At 37.6% G+C, this 24,606-nt stretch overlaps 1 protein-coding gene across 2 annotated transcripts in view; it reads left to right on the forward strand.

The window, feature by feature from the left end:
* Positions 1–24,606, forward strand: part of SGTB (small glutamine rich tetratricopeptide repeat co-chaperone beta) — a 41,204-nt gene that overhangs the window by 16,257 nt on the left and 341 nt on the right. Inside the window, exons 5-10 of one of the 2 annotated variants that reach the window (XM_045998873.1) lie at positions 2,827–2,926; positions 15,734–15,838; positions 19,752–19,878; positions 19,995–20,057; positions 23,347–23,384; positions 23,616–23,699. In XM_045998873.1, coding sequence (XP_045854829.1) covers positions 2,827–2,926; positions 15,734–15,838; positions 19,752–19,878; positions 19,995–20,057; positions 23,347–23,384; positions 23,616–23,699 — 517 coding nt within the window. Of the gene's footprint in view, positions 1–2,826; positions 2,927–15,733; positions 15,839–19,751; positions 19,891–19,994; positions 20,058–23,346; positions 23,385–23,615; positions 23,700–24,606 lie in introns of both variants that reach the window. The other variant, XM_045998872.1, reaches the window with a different exon arrangement.

Here is a 24,606-nt window from a genome sequence, read left to right on the forward strand (position 1 = left end):
CTGGGATCGAGTCCCGCATGCGGCTCTCTGCTCAGTGGGGAACCTGCTTCCTTCTCTCTCTCTGCCTGCCTCTTTGGCTACTTGTGATCTCTCTCTCCATCAAATAAATAAAGTCTTAAAAAAAAAAATAAGCACAGTGGACTTTAGAGCATGAGTTAAGTAGTCATGTCTATTTCTGGTTTTAACTTTTGGGGTCACTGTGGCACCAGAGGACTCCCTAAGAACCCAAGATAAAAAGGCCCAAGAGCAAAAAGAAAATCCACATAAACCAGAAAATTCCTTTGCACAAGAGAAACAAACCTATTTAAGTACCTAGGCTCATGTAGTTAATATTATCTTGCTCTGTCATAAAAACTATGTAATCCTCTTAGCTTCCTTAGAGGTTTTATAGTTGCTACTTTTGGGGGGTGGGGATCTAAATTAATTTTTTTTTTAAAACAGCTTTATTGAGGGTTGCCTTGGTGGCAGAGTTGGTTGAGCATCTGAATCTTTGTTTCGGCTCAGGTCATGATCTCAGCGTCTTGGGATCAAGCCCTGCCTTAGCTCTGCTCTCAGTGGGGGAGTCTGCTTGAGATTCTCTCTCCCTCTGTGTGTCCCTCCTCCCACGTGCTCTTTCTTTATTTAAAATAAATAAATCTAAAAAAAAAACCAAAACCCCACCAGCTTTATTGAGCTATAATTTTTATACCATATAATTTACTCCTTTAAAGTGTACAGATTTGGGCACCTGGGTGGCTCAGTTGGTTAAGCGACTGCCTTGAGCTCAGGTCATGATCCCGGAGTCCTGGGATAGAGTCCCGCATCTGACTCCCAACTCCACGGGGAGTCTGCTTCTCCCTCTCACCTTCTCCTAGCTCATGCTCTCTCTCACTGTCTCTCTCAAATAAATAAATAAAATCTTTAAAATAAATAAATAAAGTGTACAGATTCAGTGGTTTTATAGTATATTCGTGGAGCTGTGCAACCATGACCACAATTATAGAACATTTTTATTACCCTAGAAAGAAACCATGTAGCTATTAGTGGAATCACTGTTTTTGTTTGTGTTTGTTTTAAGAGAGTGCATGTGTGTCTGTGTAGGCGTGAGTTTGGGCAGAGGGAGAGTGAGAGAGAAAATTCTAAGCAGTCTCCATGCTCAGTGCAGAGCCCCATAGAGAGAGAGATCACAAGTAGACAGAGAGACAGGCAGAGCGAGAGGGGAAGCTGGCTCCCCACTGAGCAGAGAGCCCGATGCGGGACTCGATCCTAGAACCCTGAGATCATGACCCGAGCCGAAGGCAGAGGTGTAACCCACTGAGCCACCCAGGCATCCCATGCATTTCTGATCCTTAATGTGCAGTAACTTTTCACATGATTTTATTTATTTATTTATTTGAGATGTGGGGAGGGGCAGAGAGAGAATTTTAGGCATTGAGCCTGATGCAGGGGCTCGATTTCAATCTCCATCTCAGCCTGAGATAGTGACCTGAGCCAAAATCAAGAGTCAGACTTAACAGACTCAGCCTTCCAGATGCCCCACTTTTGCATGATTTTAGATGCTTTGGTTTACCTGTGTTTCCTTTAATCTTCCTGTTCTGTTCCTTGTAAAGTTGTACTGTCCTCCTCCTATGAGTAGCTAATGATCTGTTAAAAGACCAAGCTAATAGGAGAACTTCTGGTTTATTGGAATTTGGAAGGAATAGTACAGACCTTTGTGATGTAAATCTTTCCTCTTAACCAGTGTTTTAAAATTTAGATTTTGAATAGTGGTTATTAATCAGTGAGCAGGACACATTCCATTTCAGGGAATACAGAAGATAGCCACAGGAAATCCCTTATTTTACTGGCTAGTTGTTATCCCAGCTAAATTATTTCCAGATGTATCTGCAGAGGCCCTTCTTGAAAATTAGTACCCTGTGGGGTAGCCCTCGTACCTGAAATTCTGTCTTTGTAGAAATTCATGTCCACCGATCCCCTTTCAAAATCTATCTTTGGAAGGGGTAGTGCATAAAAATATTATCTGCCAATAACATATTAACATGATTAATTTTACCAGTTTACCCACACAGCAGAGTTCTGAGGGCTTGACTGTTTAGCAGGTGTGTGTTTTGACAGGGAGGACTGGAAGAGGGATCCAGATTGAGATGATGATTGAGAAGGGTGTTGTATCTGGAATGGGGTGGGCAGGTCTAAAAAGAAGAGAGAGATGAAGATAAAGAAGGTAAGAAGAGATTAGATTTCACCAGATATTCATAATTATTGCATTAACTCACTGAAGCCTAGATTTCATAAGGTCTGTAAACATTAATTGTTTTACGACTTTGCATTGTTACAATCATTCAAACACACTTATGACTGAGAAGTATGAACTGTATAGTACAATATAACTTTTACCTCTTAGTGCCATTGAAAAAACATGTTGAGGGGGCATCTCTTGGCTCAGTTGGTAGAACGTACAACTTTTTTTTAAAAATTTCATTTATTTATTTGATCAAGAGAGAGAGATCGAGATCACAAGTAGGTGGAGAGGCAGGCAGAGAGAATGGGAAGCTGGCTCCCTGCTCAGCAGGGATTGAGCTCAATCCCAGGAACCTGAGATCATGACCTAGGCCGAAGGCAGAGGCTTAAAGCACTGAGTCACCCAGGTGCCCCAAACATGTGGCTCTTGATCTTGGGAGCCTGAGTTTTCAAGGCCCACATCGTGTGTAGAGTTTACTTAAAAAATAAAAAAAAGAAAAATCATCTTGTTGACCTTCATATTATTGTAGTTTCTGTGATTCAGATTTATCTTTCAGACTTTCTGTTTTCTGTGTATATTGTAGTTACTGTACATATTGATTATTTCAGGCAATAACCACATGAAAGAGGAAAATTATTCTGCCGCCGTGGATTGTTACACACAGGCAATAGACCTGGATCCAAATAATGCGGTTTATTATTGCAACAGGTAAACTAGCACTATTGTGGCAGGCTTGAAGTTCTTAAACTGTCATTTACATTAATAACTCTGAAGGAGAACTGTAAAGTTCATTTTGAAAATTTTGAAAGTTCAGAAATGTATAAAGAAGGAAAAATAAAACCTCATAAAATTACCGCTTAGAGCTAATCACTATTACTCACCTTTTGGCATATTTTGTTTAATGTGAGTATAATCAATTTCTGATTCATTGGTATTCAGTAACCATGTCATAAACATGTCCTTAATTTATTGAAACTCTTCATAAACACTATTTAAATGGATATAAATAAGTCTATTTTTACCTCTTCATTTTTTCATATTTCCAGTACCTATCATTGTGACTGGGAAAAAGCACTCATTATTATTATTTTTTTTAATAAATGGATAAGTGTACCTTAAGTTATTTTATTTTATTTTTATTTTTTTAATGTACCTTAATTTTACATAACTACTGACCTACTGGACAACTTTGAGGTTGTTCGTTTTTTTTCAATGTGATGAAGCTGTAGTGAACAACTTTATTGCTCAAATTGTTTTCTGAAATTTAGATTTTCTGGACTTTGGATTTTATCCTTGGATCTGCTTTCATTTGGTTTAACAGGAATAGGTTAAAAAAATATTGTTGATGCTAATTGCGAATTTGTTCAAATTACTTTGAAAAATTTTGCGAACTGATTTCCTTCCCTAGGAGTTTGAGTGTATCTGTTTTTGCCATATCCTTTTCAGCACTAAGTACCTGAGTTATCATTTATTATTGTTAATTTAATATTATTTTATTAATTTATTATAATTATATATTATATATTTATGTATATAATATATAAATATAAATTATAATTTATTATTTTTATTGTTAATTTAATATTATTGTTAATTTAATATTTTAATAGTAATTGTTCGAATTTATATTTACTTACTGGTGAGGTTGGACATTTTTCAGATGTTGGGCATTTGTGGGTTTTTTTTCTTTAAATTATTTTTGTACCTGTGCCAGGCTTTATTTAGCCTATTTGACCTCATAGTTCTCTTTTCCCTGTTCGGCCTTTTTTGACAGAGGGTCTGGCCTTTATAGGTTGCATTTCCCAGGCTCCTTTGTCACCTGAGTGTTGTCTGGGTTCAGCCACAGAAGGTACTGGCAGGAGATTGGAGGGCAGAGGAGGAGAGAAGTTGGGGTGTTCCTTCCCCTCTTTTTACAACAGGGTGTTTGTCCAGCAGGGGCTACTTCCCATTCTTTATTTCTTATTTTTTTATAACCATATAGTGTATTTTTATCCCCAGGGGTACAGGTCTGTGAATTGCCAGGTTTACACACTTCACAGCACTCTCCATAGCACTTACCCTCCCAATGTCCATAACCCCCCTCCCCCTCTCCCAACCCCCCTTCCCCCAGCAACCCTCAGTTTGTTTTGTGAGATTAAAAGTCACTTATGGTTTGTCTCCCTCCCAATCCCATCTTGTTTCATTTATTCTTCTCCTCTGCCCCTAACCCCCCATGTTGCATCTCCACGTCCTCATATCAGGGAGATCAAATGATAATTGTCTTTCTCTGATTGACTTATTTCACTAAGTATGATACCCTCTAATTCCATCCACGTCGTCGCAAATGGCAAGATTTCATTTCTTTTGATGGCTGCATAGTATTCCATTATGTATATAGACCACATCTTCTTTATCCATTCATCTGTTGATGGACATCTAGGTTCTTTCCATAGTTTGGCTATTGTAGACATTGCTGCTATAAACATTCGGGTGTACATGCCCCTTTGGATCACTACGTTTGTATCTTTAGGGTAAATACCCAGTAGTGCTCCTTCCCATTCTTCTCTCCAGACCCCTCCCAACACACCTGCTGTGGGTCCAGCTTTTGCCAGGTGATGTTGGGTTTTGGACTCTGCACTTTGTTCTCTGTCTTAGAGATGGTAATGGCTTCCTGTTGTTCCTCATCTCTGGGTTGCTGCACAATGATGCCTAATGACATCTCAGCTCTTCTATTAACTATGTAGCGAATTCCCTGAGCTAAATTAATCTGTTTTATATGTTAAAGTTCCAATAGTACTTCTGCAGTGATAGAAATTTTCTGTTTCTGCCTTCTTCAATACAGTAACCACTAGCCAGAGTGGCTTTTGACCACTTGCAGTGTAGCTAATGCAATTGAGAAAGTAGATTTTTAGTGTTTAATCGATTGAAGAGTAATTTAAATTAATTGAATTGCAATAGCCACATGTAGTGTTGGCTGCTGTCCTGTATGGCATAGCTGTATATTAAAGATATAATTGCACAGCTTATTGTTTGCCTTTTAACGTTTTTATATGTAAGACTTTTAAGTATTGGTGTAGGCAAGTTTGTTTTTCCTTTCTTTTGAATATTCTTTTGATGCTTTTAATCTTAAAGCTCTCCCCATTTGTGGATTTGACAAATAACTTTTATTTTTCCTTCACATTTATTTATTATATGTGCTGCCGAAGCGAGCACCACATTTATTTATTTATTTAGAAGATTTTATTTATTTATTTGACAGAGAGAGAGAGAGGGAGGGAGAGATGGTGAGAGAGGGAACACAAGCAGGGGGAGTGGGAGAGGGAGAAGCCGGCTTCCTGCTGAGCAGGGAGCCCGATGTAGGGCTCTATCCCAGGACCCTGGGACCATCACCTGACTTGAAGGCAGACACCCAATGACTGAGCCACCCAGGTGGCCCTTTTCCTTCACATTTAAATTTTCTCATTGCAAGTGTGTTTTGGTGACTGTTATCTGGAACTTTTCATGACAGAATATAAAAATTACCTTATATAGTAAGTTCTTAGATTTGGGAGAGATTATCTTTCATTGAGTTACCATATCATGTTTAAGGTATTCATACCCTTGTGAGGTCATTCCCTTCTCCCTCGCCTTTTCTTTTTTTAAAAATTATTTTGTATTTATGTATAATGTATTACTTGTACCCCTTGGTACAGGTCTGTGAATCATCAGTCTTAGACAATTCATAGCACTCACCATCCGCACATACCCTCCCCAATGTCCATGACCCAGCCACCCTCTCCCCCACCTTTTCTTTAGAAAAGTCTTCCTTGTGTTGACACTGAATTTGTTTTCCCAAAACCCCTGTAGCTAATCTCAGTTGACAGTTCTTATTTTTATTCTTGAGGGCAATTACAGAATGATTCTTCTTTTTCATAATAGTACCTTACACTTTGAAGTTTGTTACCCTATCCACTTGAGTTCTTTTCTCCACATTATATGTTCGCAGCTTCTTCAGTTATACCTCAGATAATACACTTCTATGTTCTGTACTTTTGCTCTAAATTTGTTCTAGTTTACTTATATGTGTAGTTCCCAGGAATTTACATGGAATTTCTGGAATTTGCCTAACCACAACAGTCTCGTAGGGTTCTCATAACATAGTTATGTATTTGCATTTTGTAGCATTATTTATTAAATTCGCATTTTGCTTTTGGCTTATTAAAGCATCTCTGTTTCACACATTCTCTTTATTTTGTCATTCCATCATGTTTTCATTTGACAAATTCTTGCCAAACACCTGCTGTGTACCAGTGCTATCACTGGAGGTATAGTTGGTTTTCTGTACTCAAATGCAGAATCTTTTATTTTATCCCTATAGACTTTTATCTTGTTATAGTCTCTTATGTGTATGACCCTTAGTCTTTTTGGATAATTTGTAAAGTAACATATTTGCTCTTGCTCCTAGTTTCATGTCATCCGTAAACTTAAGAATGCCATATATTATATTATGTCAGTTACGAAGTCAACTAAGAGAGAAATCACAGGGAAGTGGTTAAGAACAGGGGTTCTGACCCAGACTCTTTTGAATTCTGATTTCTGGCTCTGACACTTACTAAGTAGGTGACCTTGAGCAAATTACCTAACATATGCATGCCTTAGTTTCCCCATTAGCAAAATATGGATAATAGTATCTACCCCATAGGACTTTTGTAGAGATTAAATAGTTAATACATATGAAGTACTAGGAAGCTGTCTAGTAAAGAGGGTTGTATACAACAGTATTATTATTGTGTAATAATACTATATAATTGTACGTTATAATTATATATTAATTACATACTATATTAACTAAATATTATTTATTATATCAATTCTGTTATACTTAATATTATCATTATTATTTATGCAATCTGAGTTTTTTGCTTTGATCAGAATATGAAGAAAGACTCAAATTTATTGGGGTCCAAATATGTTGTCAGTTGTCTTTCTCTGATTTACTCGTCTGGTAGTAGGCCTGTTAAAATAAGAAAGGAAATGATGTTAGACAGGAGTTGCTTTGAATGAATCTATGTCATTTATCTTCTTTTTTTGGGTAGGGGGAATGTCCTCTTAAATTTTTATGAAAGACATTGAATTTGAAAGAAGTTTACAGTAAATACTTTTATATCCAGCCACACCAAGATTTTGCCTTTAATATTTTACTACATTTGCTGTGTCACATGTTTATTCACCTGTTTGTACCCCTCTGTTCATTAGTCTGTCTTATTTTTGATGCATTTCAAGGTAAATTGCACCCATCAATACACTGTCCCCCTAAATACTTTATCATGCATGTCATTAATAGAGTTCTATATTTTGCATTTTTTTCCTTTAAGGTAAAATATACAAGTCATAATGTACACAAATCTTAACTGCACTTTGCCTGAGTTTTGACAAATGCATACAGTTGTGTAACACAAAACCCCCTATCAAGCTACTGAAAATTATGCATGCCCCTTCAGAGTCAGTTGCCTAAAACACCAGAGGCAGCCACTGTTCTGTTTTGTTTTATTTACCTACTACAGATTAGATTTGTTTCTTTGAGAGTTCCGCATAAAAGGAATTGTACCATATATACTTTTAGGTGTGTGACTGTTTTTGCTTAGGTTGATGGTTTTGAGATTCACTGTGTTCTTGCTTGTCTCAGTGGTTCTTGTTTTTAATTGCTCAGGCATCCTCTACTGTTGGCATGTACACAGTTCACCAAGACGTTTTCCTATTTATGGTCACCTGGGTTCTTTTGGTTTTTTGTTTGTTTTGTATTTTGTCCAGAATTTGTAGTTATTATTTGTGGAAGATCCTTATGGATCCAAAAGGAAGTCAGTTGTCCATACTAGAAATCTACATTTCCTTTACCAAAAAATCCCTTTATTAATGTGTCCTAATAATCTAGCCCAGAAAAATTAAAAATCCATATACTTTGTGCAAAATGAACTCTGCAAGCTGTGTGTTTTATTCTCTGTCATCAGATGACAGAGATATATGTTTTAATTTAATTTATGTTTTAATTTAACATGAAAATTTTTAATTTAGCATATGAAATATTTGAAAAAAAATTTAATAGTGTCACTAAATGTTATGACCAGATATAGATGTTATCAGAAAATTGCTTGTTTATAGACCACAGTAAGCCATACACTTTTAAGTATGAATATGGTAAATTGGAGCCCAAATAAATAATTTACTTCAGATGAGATTAGGGTTCATGAATAGTTTTATGTTTACTAGTACTGGATTAAAAGAGATTCTTGTGCTTGCTTTTCATTTAGCTGTCATTAAGTTGAAATCAATACTCATGCTCATCTTTTTCATTTAAATAGTATCTTTTTTTCCTGAGGAGTTCAGTAATAGAGCAAGTAATTTAGTATTAAATAATTAGAAAACTTTATTTGTATATTTAATACAAATATTGACAAAAGGTTAAAAAAAATTTTAGACCCTAGTAAAGTTGTAGATATCTCAATAGTTTTGCCAGCTACCCCTTGTGTTTTTCTTAGCCAGCTGGCTGCCAAGAATTAGAAGCCCGGAATAGTAGATCTAAATATTTCTTTGGATATTCATTTTCACAGTTTTATTCCTAATGAAAATATTGTTCATATATTAAACTTGCTAACATGAACTGCAGTTTTCTTTTTATATAAGTGACTTTCTTATATGTTAGAAAATAATCACTTGGCATATTTCTTAACCATGAGCCTTTCTCGTCTAGTTTATCTTCTGTTTTAGCTTTTAGGATCCTAAGGATGCTTTAGGTTCAACTTAGGTACCAGGAAAACCTGAGTCCCTTCTTGAAAACCCATTATTTATTTTTGCTTTTTTTCTCACTCACTGATCATGATATATAACATTTATGTCAGTTTATCATATGTTGTGCCTTATTTTATTTTCACACTTGTTTTATTCAGGAGAAAGGCAGAGATTGAAGCTTGTATATTTTTGTATCTCTTATAGTATCTAGCATGATTCCTCATACTTCAGCCAATTTTTGTTGGATGCATGGAGGACTATAGAAGAACTGTAAGAAATTTCCATTGATATTGAAGTGACGACAGTCACTTGAACACTTGTATACATAAAACAACAAATGACTGAGTACAGGTCTAAAACACTTCCAAATACTTTATAATATGAAATGATATTTTATATTAAGCTAGCTAACTTTCTGTGTCTTCTATCCCTAAACTCTTTCGTACAACCTCGTTGCGAGTACGTTACTTTACCCGTAACCGTCTCGTATTTCTGGAGTGGATGGATGGTTGAATGACTGAGACAATAAATGGAATTAAAGGTGTATAGGAGAGAGTCAGAGCATGATGGAGAGAATTTGTCCAGAGGCCTCTCAGGTGATGGGGAATTGGAGATGGATCTAGATTTGATGGACAGGTAGAACTTAGATGGAGGATGGGGGAAGGTATTTAAGTTGGAGAACATAGTTTAAAAGGCAAGATTAGGGATGCTAGTAACAATGTGAGCTCTGAGAAAGACTGAAACAGAGACCACACTGTTTTTCCCTGTTTTCCTCCACCTCCATAAGCAGCATGTAATTGTTAGGCTCACTTGGATTTGAACTTGGTTCGTGGAATTTGGAGTTGAATCTCAGGTCAGCTGTGTATTAGCTCCGTGATCTTGGGCAGCTTAACCTTTCAAGCTTCAGTTTCTTCACCTGTAAAATAGAGATAATACTAACCAGGTCATAGGGTAATTGTGAGGAGTGATAATATATGTAAAGCACCTATCATAGTTCTAGGCTTTCAATATTTGTTTCTTTCAAAAACAGTGTAATTACCAGTTACAGAAATAGGTTTTTGCTCTAACTTATTTATGCATGACCTATGGTATGGGAGATGTAAGTTATCCGTGATTTTTCTTTCTGCCTTGCGTTCTATAAAAATAAAACACAGGTTATATTCATGCTCTTGTTCTAACAAGGTAAAGAAGGCGAGGGTGTCAGAAAACATGGTGACTCTGACTGTATTGTTCTATTGGAATTTCATTAGTTACGCCCTGATAACCAGACAGCAGGGGCAGAGAGAGAGGCCACATTGATATTCAGTTCAGACACTGACATGTTTGGCTTCATCTCACAGAAGATTTTAATATAGCCCCAATTCTCTTCCCTTTCCTGGCCTTAGAAGTTCAGGTGCCTTTTCTATTTTGAAAGATCCTAGCTTGCAGTTTGTGATCTAAAGCTAAAGCTATCTGGTGCCTGGGTGGCTCAGTCAGCTAAGCGTCTGAGGTTGGCTCAGGTCATGATCCTAGGGTCCTGGGATCCAGCTGCGCATCAGGCTCCCTGCTCAGCGGGGAGACTGCTTCTCCCTTTCCCTGCTGCTCCCCCTGCTTGTGTGCTCTCTCTCTCTATCTCTCTCTCTGTCAAATAAATACATAAAATCTTAAAAAAAAAAAAGCTAAAACTATCAAATTTGAAACATAGTCATCCTCTTCCCTTCTGCCCCCTCTTTCTGGGCGTGATTCCTTTTCTTTTTATCAGTATCTGAAGTGAGAATCAGGGTGTCTTCTGCTCAGTTTATCTTTTCTGTATATCTCCCAACAGCTCATTTGTTCTCTCCTCCATTTCTATCACTACTCCTTTAGTCCAGGTTCTTAAGTTTGCTAAACTGGTGCTGCAGTAACTTGGTTTGACTTCCACTGTCCACTCCCCACTCCAATCTTCTGACAAAAGGGTCTTTCTAAAATGTGAAATTAATAATCTAATTTTTGCTTTCTTCTTGCTAGAACCAAATACCTAATGATCATATTTAAACTCCTCAGCATGATGCATAAGATCTTTTATAATCTATGCATTTAAAAAATATTTGGCTGCTTTTGTTAGCCATTAATTTTTAAAAATGGCTTATTTATTTGAGAGAGAGAGAGAGAAAGAGAGAGAAGACACGAGTGGGGGAAGGGCAAAAGGATGGGGAAAAGCAGGCTCCTCCCTGAGCAGGAATCCTGATGTGTGGTGTGATCACAGGATCCTGGGATCATGACCTGAGCCAAAGAAGACGCTTAATGCACTGAGCTACCCAGGCATCCCATCATTTTCCTTTTTAAAATTTCATTATTTTCACTGTTCTTCCTACTCCATTCTTCTTTCTACTCTTTGCACATGGAATGTGAAATTTGCTGACATGCTGACACGTTGAGACGTCTCTCCATGCTTTTATGTGTGCTGCCTAGAATGCTTCCTGCCTTATTTAACTGGTCGGCTGCCAGCCATCCTTCAAGACCCTGCTAGTGTTGCTTTTGGCAAGATTTTCTAAATTTTTTTCTTCTCAATCTCCTGTCCATGCTCTGCACACTTCTCCACCATGTCCTGTGGAATGGTGCTGTCCAGACGGTAGGTCCTAGCCACATGTGGCTGGTCAAACGTAAGTTAAACTTAATAAAATAAAAAAATTCCATCCCTCAGTTGCCCTAGCATATTACAAGCACTGTTAGCCATATGTGGGCAAGGGGCTACTGTATTGGATTGCACAAAAAAAAGAATTTACTTATCACAAGTTCTATTAGCTCCTGCAGGGTTAACTATACTTTTCTCATGTTGCCTCTCCCTTTGATGCTTTGTTGATACTTCTTTTGATTCCACTGTTGTACTTATCATACTATTATTTATTTACATGTGTTTTTCTCTATTAGTGAAAGATTGGAGGGCAGAGATATAGCCTCTTCATCTATGTGTCTTTGGCTTGGATTTCAGGGTTTAGCATATTATAGTTTTCAACAAAAGTTTGAGTTGAATTGATATAGTGAATTTTAGAAGGAAGAATTGCCTCCACTTGAAAGACTTCTAATACTGAAACAGTTGTATGTCAGCATGTTTTATAAATATATACATAGATATGGTATAAATAATATAGTAAGTTTATTATATAATATATATTTAGGAAAATAAATTCAAAGCTATTTAAAATGCATTTCAACTTACTGAAAGAGTAATACATGAACATCTTTATATGCTTATTATAGAGTCAAAAATAGCTAACATTTGCCATGTTTACTTCCTCTTTTCTTTCTCTCTTTCTGTCTGTCTCTGTGGGGGTGTGTGAGTATGTCTATTAAGTTTTCTTGTTGGTCCTAAATCCTTCAGTTATATCTCCTAAGAATGAGAATATATTTTGCATAATTATCATGCCATTCACCTTAGGAAAATTAGTATTAATATTGACATTTCTTCATTTCTCCCTAGAATACCTTCAATAACTCTGATCCAGAAGCCAGTCAGTGTTTGTGTATTGCATTTTGAGATGTTACTTTTGTCTCTTAATCTAGAATATATTACTGGTTCTTTATTTTTATTTTTTTATGACAGACATTTTTTAAGAGTTCAGACCAGTGATTTTATAGCATGTGCCATAATCTGGCTTTGTGTGATTGCTTCCTCATTATAATTTTAGGTGAAAGTGTGATATGAAGCCCACATAAATAATTTTGTGTGCCATTTATTACGTTATAGCAGGAGGCACATAATTTCAAACTGTCCATTAGCGATGATTCTAAGTTTGATATCTTAGGGTGGTGACCATCATATCTATTATTCCTTTCGTAATTATAATTAAACCTTATCTGTAGGGTCAGGTCATGTGAATATCCCATTCCCCAGCAATCTTTTACTCAATGTTTTACCATCTGTTTATGATCTTTCTTTGAATCATTAAAACATTGATGGTTACAAAATGGTGATTATCTGATTTTATCATTTCTTTTACATGTATTTTCTCACATATTTCTGTAAAGAAGAGCTTGCTTTCTACTCCTCTCTTTTCCACTTTCCTCCTCCTTCCGTCTACCCCAACTTTTTTGAGTTTTTTAAATCACTACTAAATATGTTATAATTTTTTAAATCACTACTAAATATGTTATAATTGCCATAATTTTATTTTTGGCACTTAAATTTATCCCATATTTGGCTAGTGGGAGCCCCTTTAAACTGGCTATGGTGTCCTTTTCTATAACTTTGTTTAGAACATTTTCTTGCTTCCTGAGACAACAAGGTATTCCACCTTTGCTTTGTACATTCTTTGCCCTAGACCTGAGCTCAGCTATTTCTACAAGTAGCCCCTATTCCTGTTAGTGGAAAATAGTATTTAGAAACCAAGATCTGGTCACAAGACATGATCATTGCTACTGAAGTGTTATTGCTTCTTCAGTGAACAGAGCTAGGAAATATAACTTTTGAAGAATCTTTAGTTTATACATTCAATTTGCATCCCATTGTCATAGAAATCTCCCTGACCTTTCCCCATTTTATGTGGATTTCTTTTCTTCCACAGTGAAAATCCTGCTTTCAAACAGCACCAGTATATTTACTCATTAGGTCTACCCTTCAATATTCTTCAGTTGATAGTACAATACTAATATTATACCTCTAGCAAGCCTACTAAGTAAATTTCAGTTTTTTTTCTCCTTAGAGTCCATCTGATTTAAGATATATACTCAGAATACTACCTGAAAGTTACTTGATTTCTTTTTGATCTATAGTTAGCATCATTTTTCTGTTTGACTCAGTTTCAAGGTTTGCTTTTTCATCCTTTTTGAAGTCTTATTCCCATTTTTATCCCATCTACCCCATGCCCACCCATCCTCTATGAAAGTGAGAATTTTCATGTTTGATTTCTAAACCATGTAAATATTTTCCATAAAATTAAACAAACAGGATGGTCAGTAATAATAACTCTGTCCTCAACTATGCTTTTTGCTTCGTGTCTGATATTTGTGTTCCTACATCAGCTATTTTTGCTTGGTTTTCAATTGTCCTGATTTTCTTTTTCTATCCCTTTCTTTAACCTGTATGTGATTATGTTCTGGTGAGATGTATACAATTTGAGAAACTGATTTTTATCTAGGTTACTTTGTAGGTGCTTTTATGTTTGAATTGTTTTTCTGCAATGATATTCTTTGGCTCCCTCTGCCTTCCATGCTCTTTTTTTTTTTTGCCTTCTGTGGTATTGACTGAGTTATTTTTACTTCATTTTTTCTTTCTAATTATTTGGAAGTGATGCATTCTAAATGCCTTCTTTTAATGGTCATTTTTAAAAACAGATTTTATTTATTCATTTGACAGAGATCACAAGTAGGCAGAGAGGCAGGCAGAGGGAGAGGAGGAAGCAGGCTCCCCACTGGGCAGAGCGCCCAATGCGGGGCTCGATCCCAGGACCCTGGGATCATGACTCGAGCTGAAGGCAGAGGCTTAACCCACTGAGCCACCCAGGCGCCCCTTAATGGTCATTTTTAATGTCCATCCTTCTCATGCTGGTTAGTTTGTGTTGAATGTTCAGTCAAATAAACCCATTACTCTTTTTCATATGAACTACCAAATCAGGTTTGTTGAATTCTGGACTTAACACTTAAATTTTTTTTTCACTGAAAGAAAGGAGACTATATGTTTATTTTTTTTAAATTTTATAATCTTAATTTGAAAAGAGAGTCCCAATCATCCTATATGAAGAAAAATTGAGAGAAACTGGACTGACCACCACCTTTCCTTCATAGTCTGCCATTACCCACCCCCCACCCTGCCCCCCCCCACACACCCCTCCCAGGAACCTAAGCACTGTTGAGGCCAGGAATATTATTTTGATTACTGCTCTCTCCATTATGCCTAGAAAAGGATCTGTGCATTAGCTAGACCTCAATAGATATATAGATATAGATATCCAATAGATATATTAGTTGAATGAATAAGTAGAAATATTTAGTCTGCAGAAGAGTGAATGGGGCAGTAATGAGAGTGGGATGGAGGTCAGGAGACATGGTGGAATGTTTTAGTTTGAAGAGCTTGCATCTAGGATAATCATTCTGCTTGTTTAGCATGGCTCTGAGGGTTGAAGTGAGCATGACAGGAGGGAAGCAGAGGGCTTAATCTACTATCAGGATTGTGTGAAGGAATAGGAAGTAGCTTCATTATACCATCAGCCCCTGGAATCAAGTTATTCCAGGAGAGTTCTATTAGAGGTAACTGGAAAAGATTCAATAGTCCTTAATTGCTTTGAGATTCTGTGATAAGTGGATGGAATGCATTGCCATCCTTCACTGCAGCCAGATTTAGGTACACAGGTAGGTTAAAGTTTCATCTTAGACTTGCCCGATGATGATCTTAACCCTACTAGTAAAGTGATCATTTAAGAGCATAACACTGGGTATGTTTCTTTTCTGCATGCTTTCTGCATGCTTGTTTCTGCATGTTTTCTTTTCTGCATGCTTCCCTAGTAATCCCACATGTCCTGGAGCTTTCATTTTTTGTTTTGGGCAAATCAGAAAAGCAATAAGTAGGTAGACTGTGTGATTCACTTATTTGTCTTCTCTCTAGCAAAACAGTGAAAGGCAGTCTGCATATTTTCTCTGTATTTTACTTTTGAATTATCTTTTTGTTTGATTATAGAGTTATCTTAGTTTGATTTAGATACTTACTGGCAGTGATACACAAATTGGGACAAAGAAAATGTAGTTTTATAGTACTTAACAATCTAAATTAGTGTCTTGTGGTCTGCTTCTAATAAAAATCTCTTCTCTTTCTCTTAGGGCTGCTGCTCAGAGTAAATTAGGTCACTACACGGATGCAATAAAGGACTGTGAGAAAGCAATAGCAATTGATTCAAAATACAGCAAGGCCTATGGGAGAATGGGGTAAGCTCAGGCAAAATGTTCAAAGTGGTACCAGGGAGTATCAGACTTGCTGGTCTTAATGGTTTGTTTTTCAATTTCCTGCTTAAATACTGCAAGGAAGATCAATATACCATTGAGAGAGGAAATGACTGCAACTTCTTTGACTTGGGATGTAAGATGAATGTATGTATGATGCATGGTTGGTTGTTGGGGAAAATCATACAACCGTGTTGAGTAGACTTACTTCATATTTAGGGCCACAAATCTCAAATGAGCACTCAGTATTTTGACGGACAATCCTACTATACTTCCTTCTGCTTTCACCTAACCACGCTCTTCCCACCTTCTCTTCTCTCTTCAGATTTCCACCACACACTCCATGGCGACTCTGCTCGTGCTTGCCTTGCACTTAATTGAGAAAGTAGATGCATTTAGAAGAAAAGTAACTCCTCTTCTTGCTTCTGAATCAACCAATCCACCTGCCTTTGTACCCTCAGAGACTGCCTTTTGTTCCTGTTCAGATGGAAGGGTTCTTTTCTCAGACTTGCCTTCACTCATGCCTTACATCTCGTCCCTTTGTACCTTCTCCAGGACTTTATTCTTGGAATCCTCTCCTTCATCTTCTGCAACACAAGATTTCCTACCTCTAAAAGTGACAGTGACTCCATGCAGAAAGGTCATAGGAAATCACCCATTGGAATGATCCTTTTCCCAGCGAGGCCATTTCCCACCTCTTCTTTCTCTGAATGGCTCCCTTGGCTACCTGTGTTTACTGTCTCATCTCCCTCAGGTCTCATTTGCTCTCCACTTACTCTGATAGGGCCTTCATCTCTGTCACTCTACTGACAGTCCTGTTCACAGTCCCCAGTTGACTGTATTTTGCCAGGGCCAGTGTTCACATGTGTATCCTTACCCTGCCCCATGTTTTAGTATTTGGCATGGTTAACTTTTTTTCCTTTTAAAGTTTATTTATTTATTTAAGTAATTTCCGTACTACCCAACGTCACATACTCTTCCAACTGAGTTACCCAGATGCCCTGGCACAATTAACTTATTTTTGCAATACTTTATTCTCTCCACTTCTGTGACATCACACTTCCTGGTTCTCCTTCTACTTCACTGGATGCTCTTCCTCAGTCTCCCTTGCTGGTTCTTCCTCTTCTAACACCTCTAAATAATGGTTGATTTCAGGGCTCTCTCCTCTGATGCTGCCATTTTTCTGTTCTCTCTTGTGATTGCATCCTGTCCCATGCTTTTAAATTCCATCTACAGTCAGTACTCATTATTCATGGATTCTGTATTTAGGAATTTGCATACATGCTGAAATTTTTTTGGAATCCCCAAATCAGTAATCACTGTGCTTTTGTGGTCATTCACAGAAGGGTAAAAAATTTGAGTCACCTGTCAGCAGAGGTCTGGTGAGATGGTGCTCTGCCTTTTTGTTTTAGCTTTCATGCTGTAAACGAGTGTCTTTTTCAGTCTTTCTAGGGCTGTATTTTTTTCCTTTTTGCATTAGCATGCCTTTGTGATTGATTTCCCTGTTTGCAGTGGCCCCCAAAATGTAGACAGGAGTGTTGTCTAGTGTTCCTCATCACAAGAAGGCTACAGTGTGCCTTATGAAGAAAACATAATTTTTGATCAGAAATGAGTTGTGCTGTTGGCTATTGGCTAATGAATCATTAATATATAATTTATATATTATGTATATTATATATAATTAATAATATATATTAAATAAGGTTTCTTTAAAAAGAAACACACATGATATAGATTATATTTTGATCTGTTGATGAAAATGTTGTGATCAAAAGCTCACAGGAACACAGTCCTATATTCCCTCGAGGAGCAGTTGTTCAGTATTTGCTAATTTATTGTTGTTAATTCCTTATAGATTATAACTATCCTGTTGCTAACGAGTTTCAACTGTATATGAAGATGCAGCTCTTAGGTTATATGTCTGAACTCCATACTCATATATTCAACTGCTTTTCATGTTTGATGTTTGATAGGCATTTAAAGCTTCCCCTGGGGCAAATAATACATTATATGTTAATCTAAAAAAAAAAAAAAAGGAAAAAAAAAGCTTAATATGCCCCCCAAAGAACTTTTGTTCCCTTTTTAAATCTTTCCCATCTCAGTAAATGGTACCATCATTCACCTCCCAGTACCAAAAGGTCAGAAGCCTAGGAGTCATCCTTCATTCTTATTATGCCTGGCACAACTAATCTATCAGCAAGTCCTGTCAATTCTGGTTTCCATATGTATCTTGAACTCAAGCAGTGAATGCGATCTTGTTTCTAAACCTAGTTCAAATTACTCTCTCTTACCTAGGTTACTACTGTAGCTTCATAACTGGTCTCCCTGCTGCCATTCTGCCCATACCCACGGTGATCATCTTCAGAAAAGTCAGAGTGATTATTCTTTCTTGTCTTCTTCTTTTTTTTAAGAGATGGGAAGAGAGAGGCAGAGGAGAAGGGAGAAGGGGCAGAGGGAGAGAGAATCTTAAGCTCTGCACCCAGCACAGAGCCTAACATGGGGCCCAATCTCACAACCCTAAGATCATGACCTGAGACAAAATCAAGAGTCAGAGGTTTAACCACAGAGCCCCCAGAGTGAGTGTTCTAATGCATAAATCAGATCTGTCACTCCATGGCAACCACAATAAAATCCAGACTCCAAACCATGGTTTTACATGATCTGGCATCTCATTATTCCCTGACAACATCTTTCCACACTTTATTTTCTCTCTCTCCTTATCAGCTTTTGTCTCATTCCTTAAGTATACCAAACACATCACTCTCAGGGCCATTGTGTTTACCATGTCTTCTGTTCAGAATGCTCTTCCTTTGATTTTTCATGTAATTGCCTTCTACTCATCACTCAGGTCTTTTCACTGTGGCTGTCTTTGAGCAGCTCCCCCTTTCCTTAATATTATGATTTTATTTGCGTGTTTATTACTTATCTTTCCAGCAAGGATGGAATTTTCTTAAACTCAAGGACTTTCATCTTTCTCATTGTGAACTATAAAATAGTATCTGGTATGAAGTAGGCTTTCACTAAATACCTATTGATTGTTGATCCATTGAGGACTCTGAACAAAGATCTTTCATTATTGACGAGAAGAAAATGAATTAGATTCTGAGAATTTTTCTGTGGTTAGACACTGTGTTCTGTCATGATCGGACATCCGGGCGGTAAGTCATCCAAGAAAGAAGTGGAGTAATTTGTTAAAAACAAGCCTATACTATAAACAAACCTCAATATTATCTACCCGTAGATGCCAATATCATACAGTTCTTAAGTAATTTTCTGATAAATTCTAACTAGGTAAAGAATAACAAAATAATGAACTTTTTGATCTGTGCCTGAGATAAAAATGTGTTGGGTTGTAAAGATGCTAATTTTATCTACTTCACAGCTAACACGGCTTCTTTACAAGTCCACTGATACTCCATCGCCCATTTAAAAAATTTTTTTAATGGCAAATTGGTATTTATTGTGGCTCAGTGTCTTTGTTAGGAAGATGGAAGAAAGCGGAACATTCAGAGTCCTAAAATGGTTTTAGCATCATGGAGTTATAGTGGCCACAGGTTGTTAGTCAGCTCACATCTTTGCAAATCATTATCATTCATAAGGCAATTACTTCACATATGAGGCTTACAATTGGAAGGGTAGGTAAGTTTCATTTCTTAGCATTAAATTCATGACTTATAGGATGGCCAAAGTTGTCAGCAAGCAGAAAGGAGTGAGTCCAGACTCACAGAATCTTGGAATTAGAAGGAATTTTTGTGATATTTGCCTGAATCCTAGTACAGTGAATCCAGTAAGCGTAGTCTGGATTCAAACTGAATACCGAGATAGACGTTTGACTATTGGTGATGTCCTGATGTTCTTTAATCATATATCTTCTACTCTCATGTTTTCTTCTTTTCAGATTGGCCCTCACTGCCATAAATAAATTTGAAGAAGCAGTTACAAGTTATCAAAAGGCATTAGATCTTGACCCTGAGAATGATTCTTATAAGTCAAATCTGAAAATAGCAGAACAGAAGTTAAGAGAGGTATCTAGTCCTGTAAGTTATTAATGGCAGATGAGGGAAATATTTTCTGTCATTTTCAATTTGTTATAATCAAATTATAGTGGTTGGAATAATTCTCAGCTATAATTGTTTTACAGACAGGAACTGGATTGAGCTTTGACATGGCTAGCTTAATAAATAATCCAGCCTTCATTAGTATGGTGAGTATATTTCCTTTTCTGCTCTCTGGCTCTGTTTTCCATAGAGCTTTATGGTTCCCAAACTTTTAGAAATAAATACCAGAGCTTTTTTGGTGATGGTGGTGGTAGAGTGGGGATACAATGTTCTGGCTCAGGTTTTTAACTTATGTATCTCTTTGTGAAAAAGTCATGGAGAGACTTTAGGAAGCCCACAGATTCCCTGAAAATGTATAAAAAATTTTGTATACATGTGCACGTATGCATTTTTCTATGGAGAACTGTATTTTTTTTTTAAAGATTTTATTTATTTATTTGACAGAGAGAGATCACAAGTAGATAGAGAGGCAGGCAGAGAGAGAGAGAGGGAAGTAGGCTCCCTGCTGAGCAGAGAGCCCAATGCGGAACTCGATCCCGGGACCCCAAGATCATGACCTGAGCTGAAGGCAGCGGCTTAACCCACTGAGCCACCCAGGCGCCCCGAGAACTGTATTTTTCATCCACTTGGCAAAGGGGTTTGCAAATCTACAAAAGGTTAAAAACAACTCTTTTCCATGAAAGTGGCCCTAGGAAGATCTTTAATAATTGAAGTCTGAGTAGTTTGTCATGGTACCCTAAGCTCTCCTCTCATGGTCTGCTTACTTTCGATCCTGAGTTTTTTTGAACTTTTAGTAGAATCCTCAGATGTATGTATTTTGTCCTTCAAAACAACAAAATGACTCATGGATCTTTTTAAAAACACACCTGCTCTGGTCCAGTTTGTGGAAACTCTGATTTAGTGGCTCGGGATGTTACCCAGGCATACAAACCTTCTTGAGTGATTATTTCTGATTGAGAACCATTTGTTCCACCACATGCCATGCCCTTGGAAGGCAGCAGTACCACCTGAACTCCTCTTTGGTTCTTAAAAAAATGTGTCATGCATCCATGGAATCATTGAATTGAAATGCACAGATGGCTCACTCTCAGTGAGATAAAGAAGTCTTTTAAACAATTATTAGGTCTGTAGCAATTAGCTGTTTACAGTTGGTAGTTGAGATCTTTGTAGACAGTAGGTAATTTTTTAATCACTCACTCTAAATGAGGTGTTGGGAAAGCCACCACTTGCTTTTAATTATCAGAGAGATAATTATTTGGCTGCTTGCACATAATTCAGTAACTCTTCTCATGTCTCAGGATTGAGCCCACCACATCACATTGGTCTTCTTATCTACATGCAAGCAATTTTGGTCTCTTTGTAGGTTTTGTGACATTTTTAGCATTGTTACCCATTTCCAGGCCTCAGGTTATGCTATTATAGTATAGTAGGATGGGAAAATCGATTTTTTTTTTTTTTTTAAGTTTCAGATTTGTCTTAGCCCTCAAGATGTTATGTACCAAAGTGGAGTGTCGCAGAAGGCGGCAGTTAAAAACATACTGTGCGACTTGTGAAGAGAGTGAGGTTGATAGACAGTAAAAGGATTTTTGGAGAAAGCTATTGGAGTTAACAGCGTCTTTTTCCATGTGTGAGGGAATGAAGGGGGCCTGCCCTCCTCTCAAGCCCACAGAGAAAGGGCTTTTCTGGCCCACTCAGAGAGCTTTATAGACGGCCCTCAGTAGGCTGGTGTCTGACCTGCTGGCTATAGAGGCCTGTGTGGTTTAGCAAGTAAATGTACTGATGGCAGTGGAGTGGAGGGTTGTTTTCTGTGGACCAAGGTGAGCACATGTGCTCAGAAGATAGTACAGTGCTATCTGCCCAGAAAGGCCTCTTGGAAGGTTACAGGACTGTAACAGAGTCTCTAGAGGAGGACTACAAAGAACCTGGGACTAAAGGGAAAGTCATAGTGTCCATCCAGAGTAAGTTACTCTTCTCAGAGGATAGATGAGAAATTCCCAGAGGGGTGGAGGTGGGAGACATTTCTGAAGGACCTTAGAGCCCCAAGAGAGATCCCAAGTAGTTGTAAACAATCTGTACCTCCAAAGAGCACCACTGCAAAACCACTGAGATAGTACCAAGTCATCAACTTTCCTGTACCCCTGATTCCCAGGACTCTTGTGCAGCCTGCTGGCGGAAGAGGCACAGAAGCACTGTGGTGAAAAAGAGCAGGCGTTATGCCTCTGTCTTCTGGTGCAACTGGCCCATGTGAAGTAGACCCAGGCCGGGGAGGGGAAACACTTTGCCTGTAAATGAAGTGTTATGTATATGGTTATTACAGTGAGTAAGATGTGCAGTACTGAACCAGAGGTCATTTTCTAACTTAAAGCGACTAGAGGGGGGCACCTGGGTAGCTCAGTTCGTTGGGCATCGGCCTTTGGCTCAGGTCATGATTCCCGGGTCTAGGATCGAATCAAAGGTTGGGCTCCCTGCTTAGCGGGGAGTCTGATTCTCCCTCTGCCTCTGTCCCTCCACTTATCCTCTCACTTTCTTAAATAAAAAAAAAAAAAAAAAAAAGGTAACTAGAGGACTGTTTACTTAAAAGCGACCACAGAAGCCCTAGGATCTGCTCTGTATTTCCTCGAGGTCCTAGAATCTAGAAGAGGATGAACTGCTTTTACAGAATCAGATTGAAAGGGCTGTGAAACAAAAGGCTTTCTATTTACAGCTCATAAATCCTGCTTTTTCTGTGTAATGTCCACAGTACTTGTGTGTTGGTGCAGAGGCACTAATCCCAACCAAGACTCGAGGAAAGTTAATGAATTGTTTGCAAGTAAGTCAGACAGTTCTTTATGGCAATGAAAGCAAGTGATGGCTTTTTCCAACACCTCATGTAGGGTCAGTAAATCAAAATTACTGTCTACAGAAGATTTAGACTAAATGTTACATGAACATTTAAGGCAAAACAAAAACAAAAACCAAAAAACTGATATGCTTTCAAAATAGAAAGTTTTACAAGTGACGTGAGCTGAAGGCAGACACTTAACCGACTGAGCCACCCAGGCATCCCATTTGCAATGTATTTTCAATGCCATTTTTCCCTAGTACTTCCTCTTTTTTTTACATTCATTCATTTTGTTTAAAAGTACACTAAAACTAGGGGTGCCTGGGTGGCTCAGTTGGTTAAGCGTCCAACTGTTGGTTTTGGCTCTGGTCATGATCTCAGGGTCATGAGACAGAGCCCTGTGTCAGGCATGGGGCCTGCTTGGGATTCTACCCTCACCCCTCCATTTCATGCACGTGTGTTCTCTCTCAAAAAAAAGTACACTAAAACTCTTAACAATGTTAAAACATACATGGTTTAGCTTTCATTCCTGTTTTTTTTTTTTTTTTAAATCTTGGTTAAAGATCCTTAAATATTAACTGCCTTTAATGGGAGATGCCATTTTTCAATTCCAGGCAGCAAGTTTAATGCAGAATCCTCAAGTTCAGCAGCTGTAAGTATATTTTCCCTCCCAGCTGCCAGGTTCCTAATTTGAGCACATCAGTTCCAAAGTGATAAGTGGTAAATGGTAGATAAATGCCAGCCAATTAGAACTTGGAGCCATTCACATTTGGCCTGACTTCCTACACAGCACGAGTATATTTAACTTATTTCTCCTTAGCCAGTATCCTACTTGTTAAAGAATATATGCTCATCCTAGTTATGTATCTCTTGCCTATTCTAGAATGTCAGGAATGATGACAAATGCTATTGGGGGACCTGCTGCTGGAGTTGGGGGACTAACTGACCTGTCTAGCCTCATCCAAGCGTAAGTGTTACTTAAATAGAAATAGTAAAAAAAATTTGTTTGATAGCTTTTCTCTAAAGTGAAGGGACCAGGGCTTTCTTTAAAATTTTTTTTCTTTGACTATTAGTATCAGTGGCCTCATTGTTACTCAATCTAAAGAAGTTCATAACTTGGAATTTTCAGACTAAAGGGCAGGAATTCAGAAGATATGTACCCATGAAAAAGTTTTCCAGCAGATTTGAATAGCTACTCAAGGATGTAGATGAAAGTCAAATATCTGCTTAAAGTATGTATGAATTTAGGTATACTCATATATTTTAAAATGATGTATTCCATATATTAATGTCCCGACAATTTAGGAGACTATCTTATTTGAACTTTTTCAGTGCATGGCATCACCAGAGGAACTCTTTGATCTCATTACTTGAGCACACTACCTTCACCTCCACCCACGTTGCTTAAGATACTCTGCTTTTTTAATTGATTTTTGCATCTGTGTGTCACGTTGCCCCTGGAAATTTTATATGAAGACACAAGGACCGTTTACTTTTTGTGATCGCAACCATGTAACCCCACTTAAAAGATTGCATTTTTACAGTGATCTTTACGTGGCACGATTATAGTGATATGTAACACTTAAAGATTATATACTCAGGAATTTGTATTAAGGTTCTTTGCCTTTGTAAAAATCAACTGTTAGGTAACATATATGTAACCAAAATGGATGTGACACCTATCAAATGGTGAGAAGAAAAATTCCTTGCATTATATTTGAGCGCCTGCAATGAAGGCATGTACTGTTCAGCCCTTTGGCTGTTTGTGGTTAAGCATTAGAGGGGCTGGATTTCACCCTGATTTCAGGAAGTCACTTTTTAGTATGGTTGTTTTGTTTCTTATCAAGAACACTGAACTGTAATAATGCTATATG

Source organism: Meles meles, chromosome 3 (assembly GCF_922984935.1).
Source record: "Meles meles chromosome 3, mMelMel3.1 paternal haplotype, whole genome shotgun sequence".
NCBI classification, from domain to species: Eukaryota; Metazoa; Chordata; class Mammalia; order Carnivora; family Mustelidae; genus Meles; species Meles meles.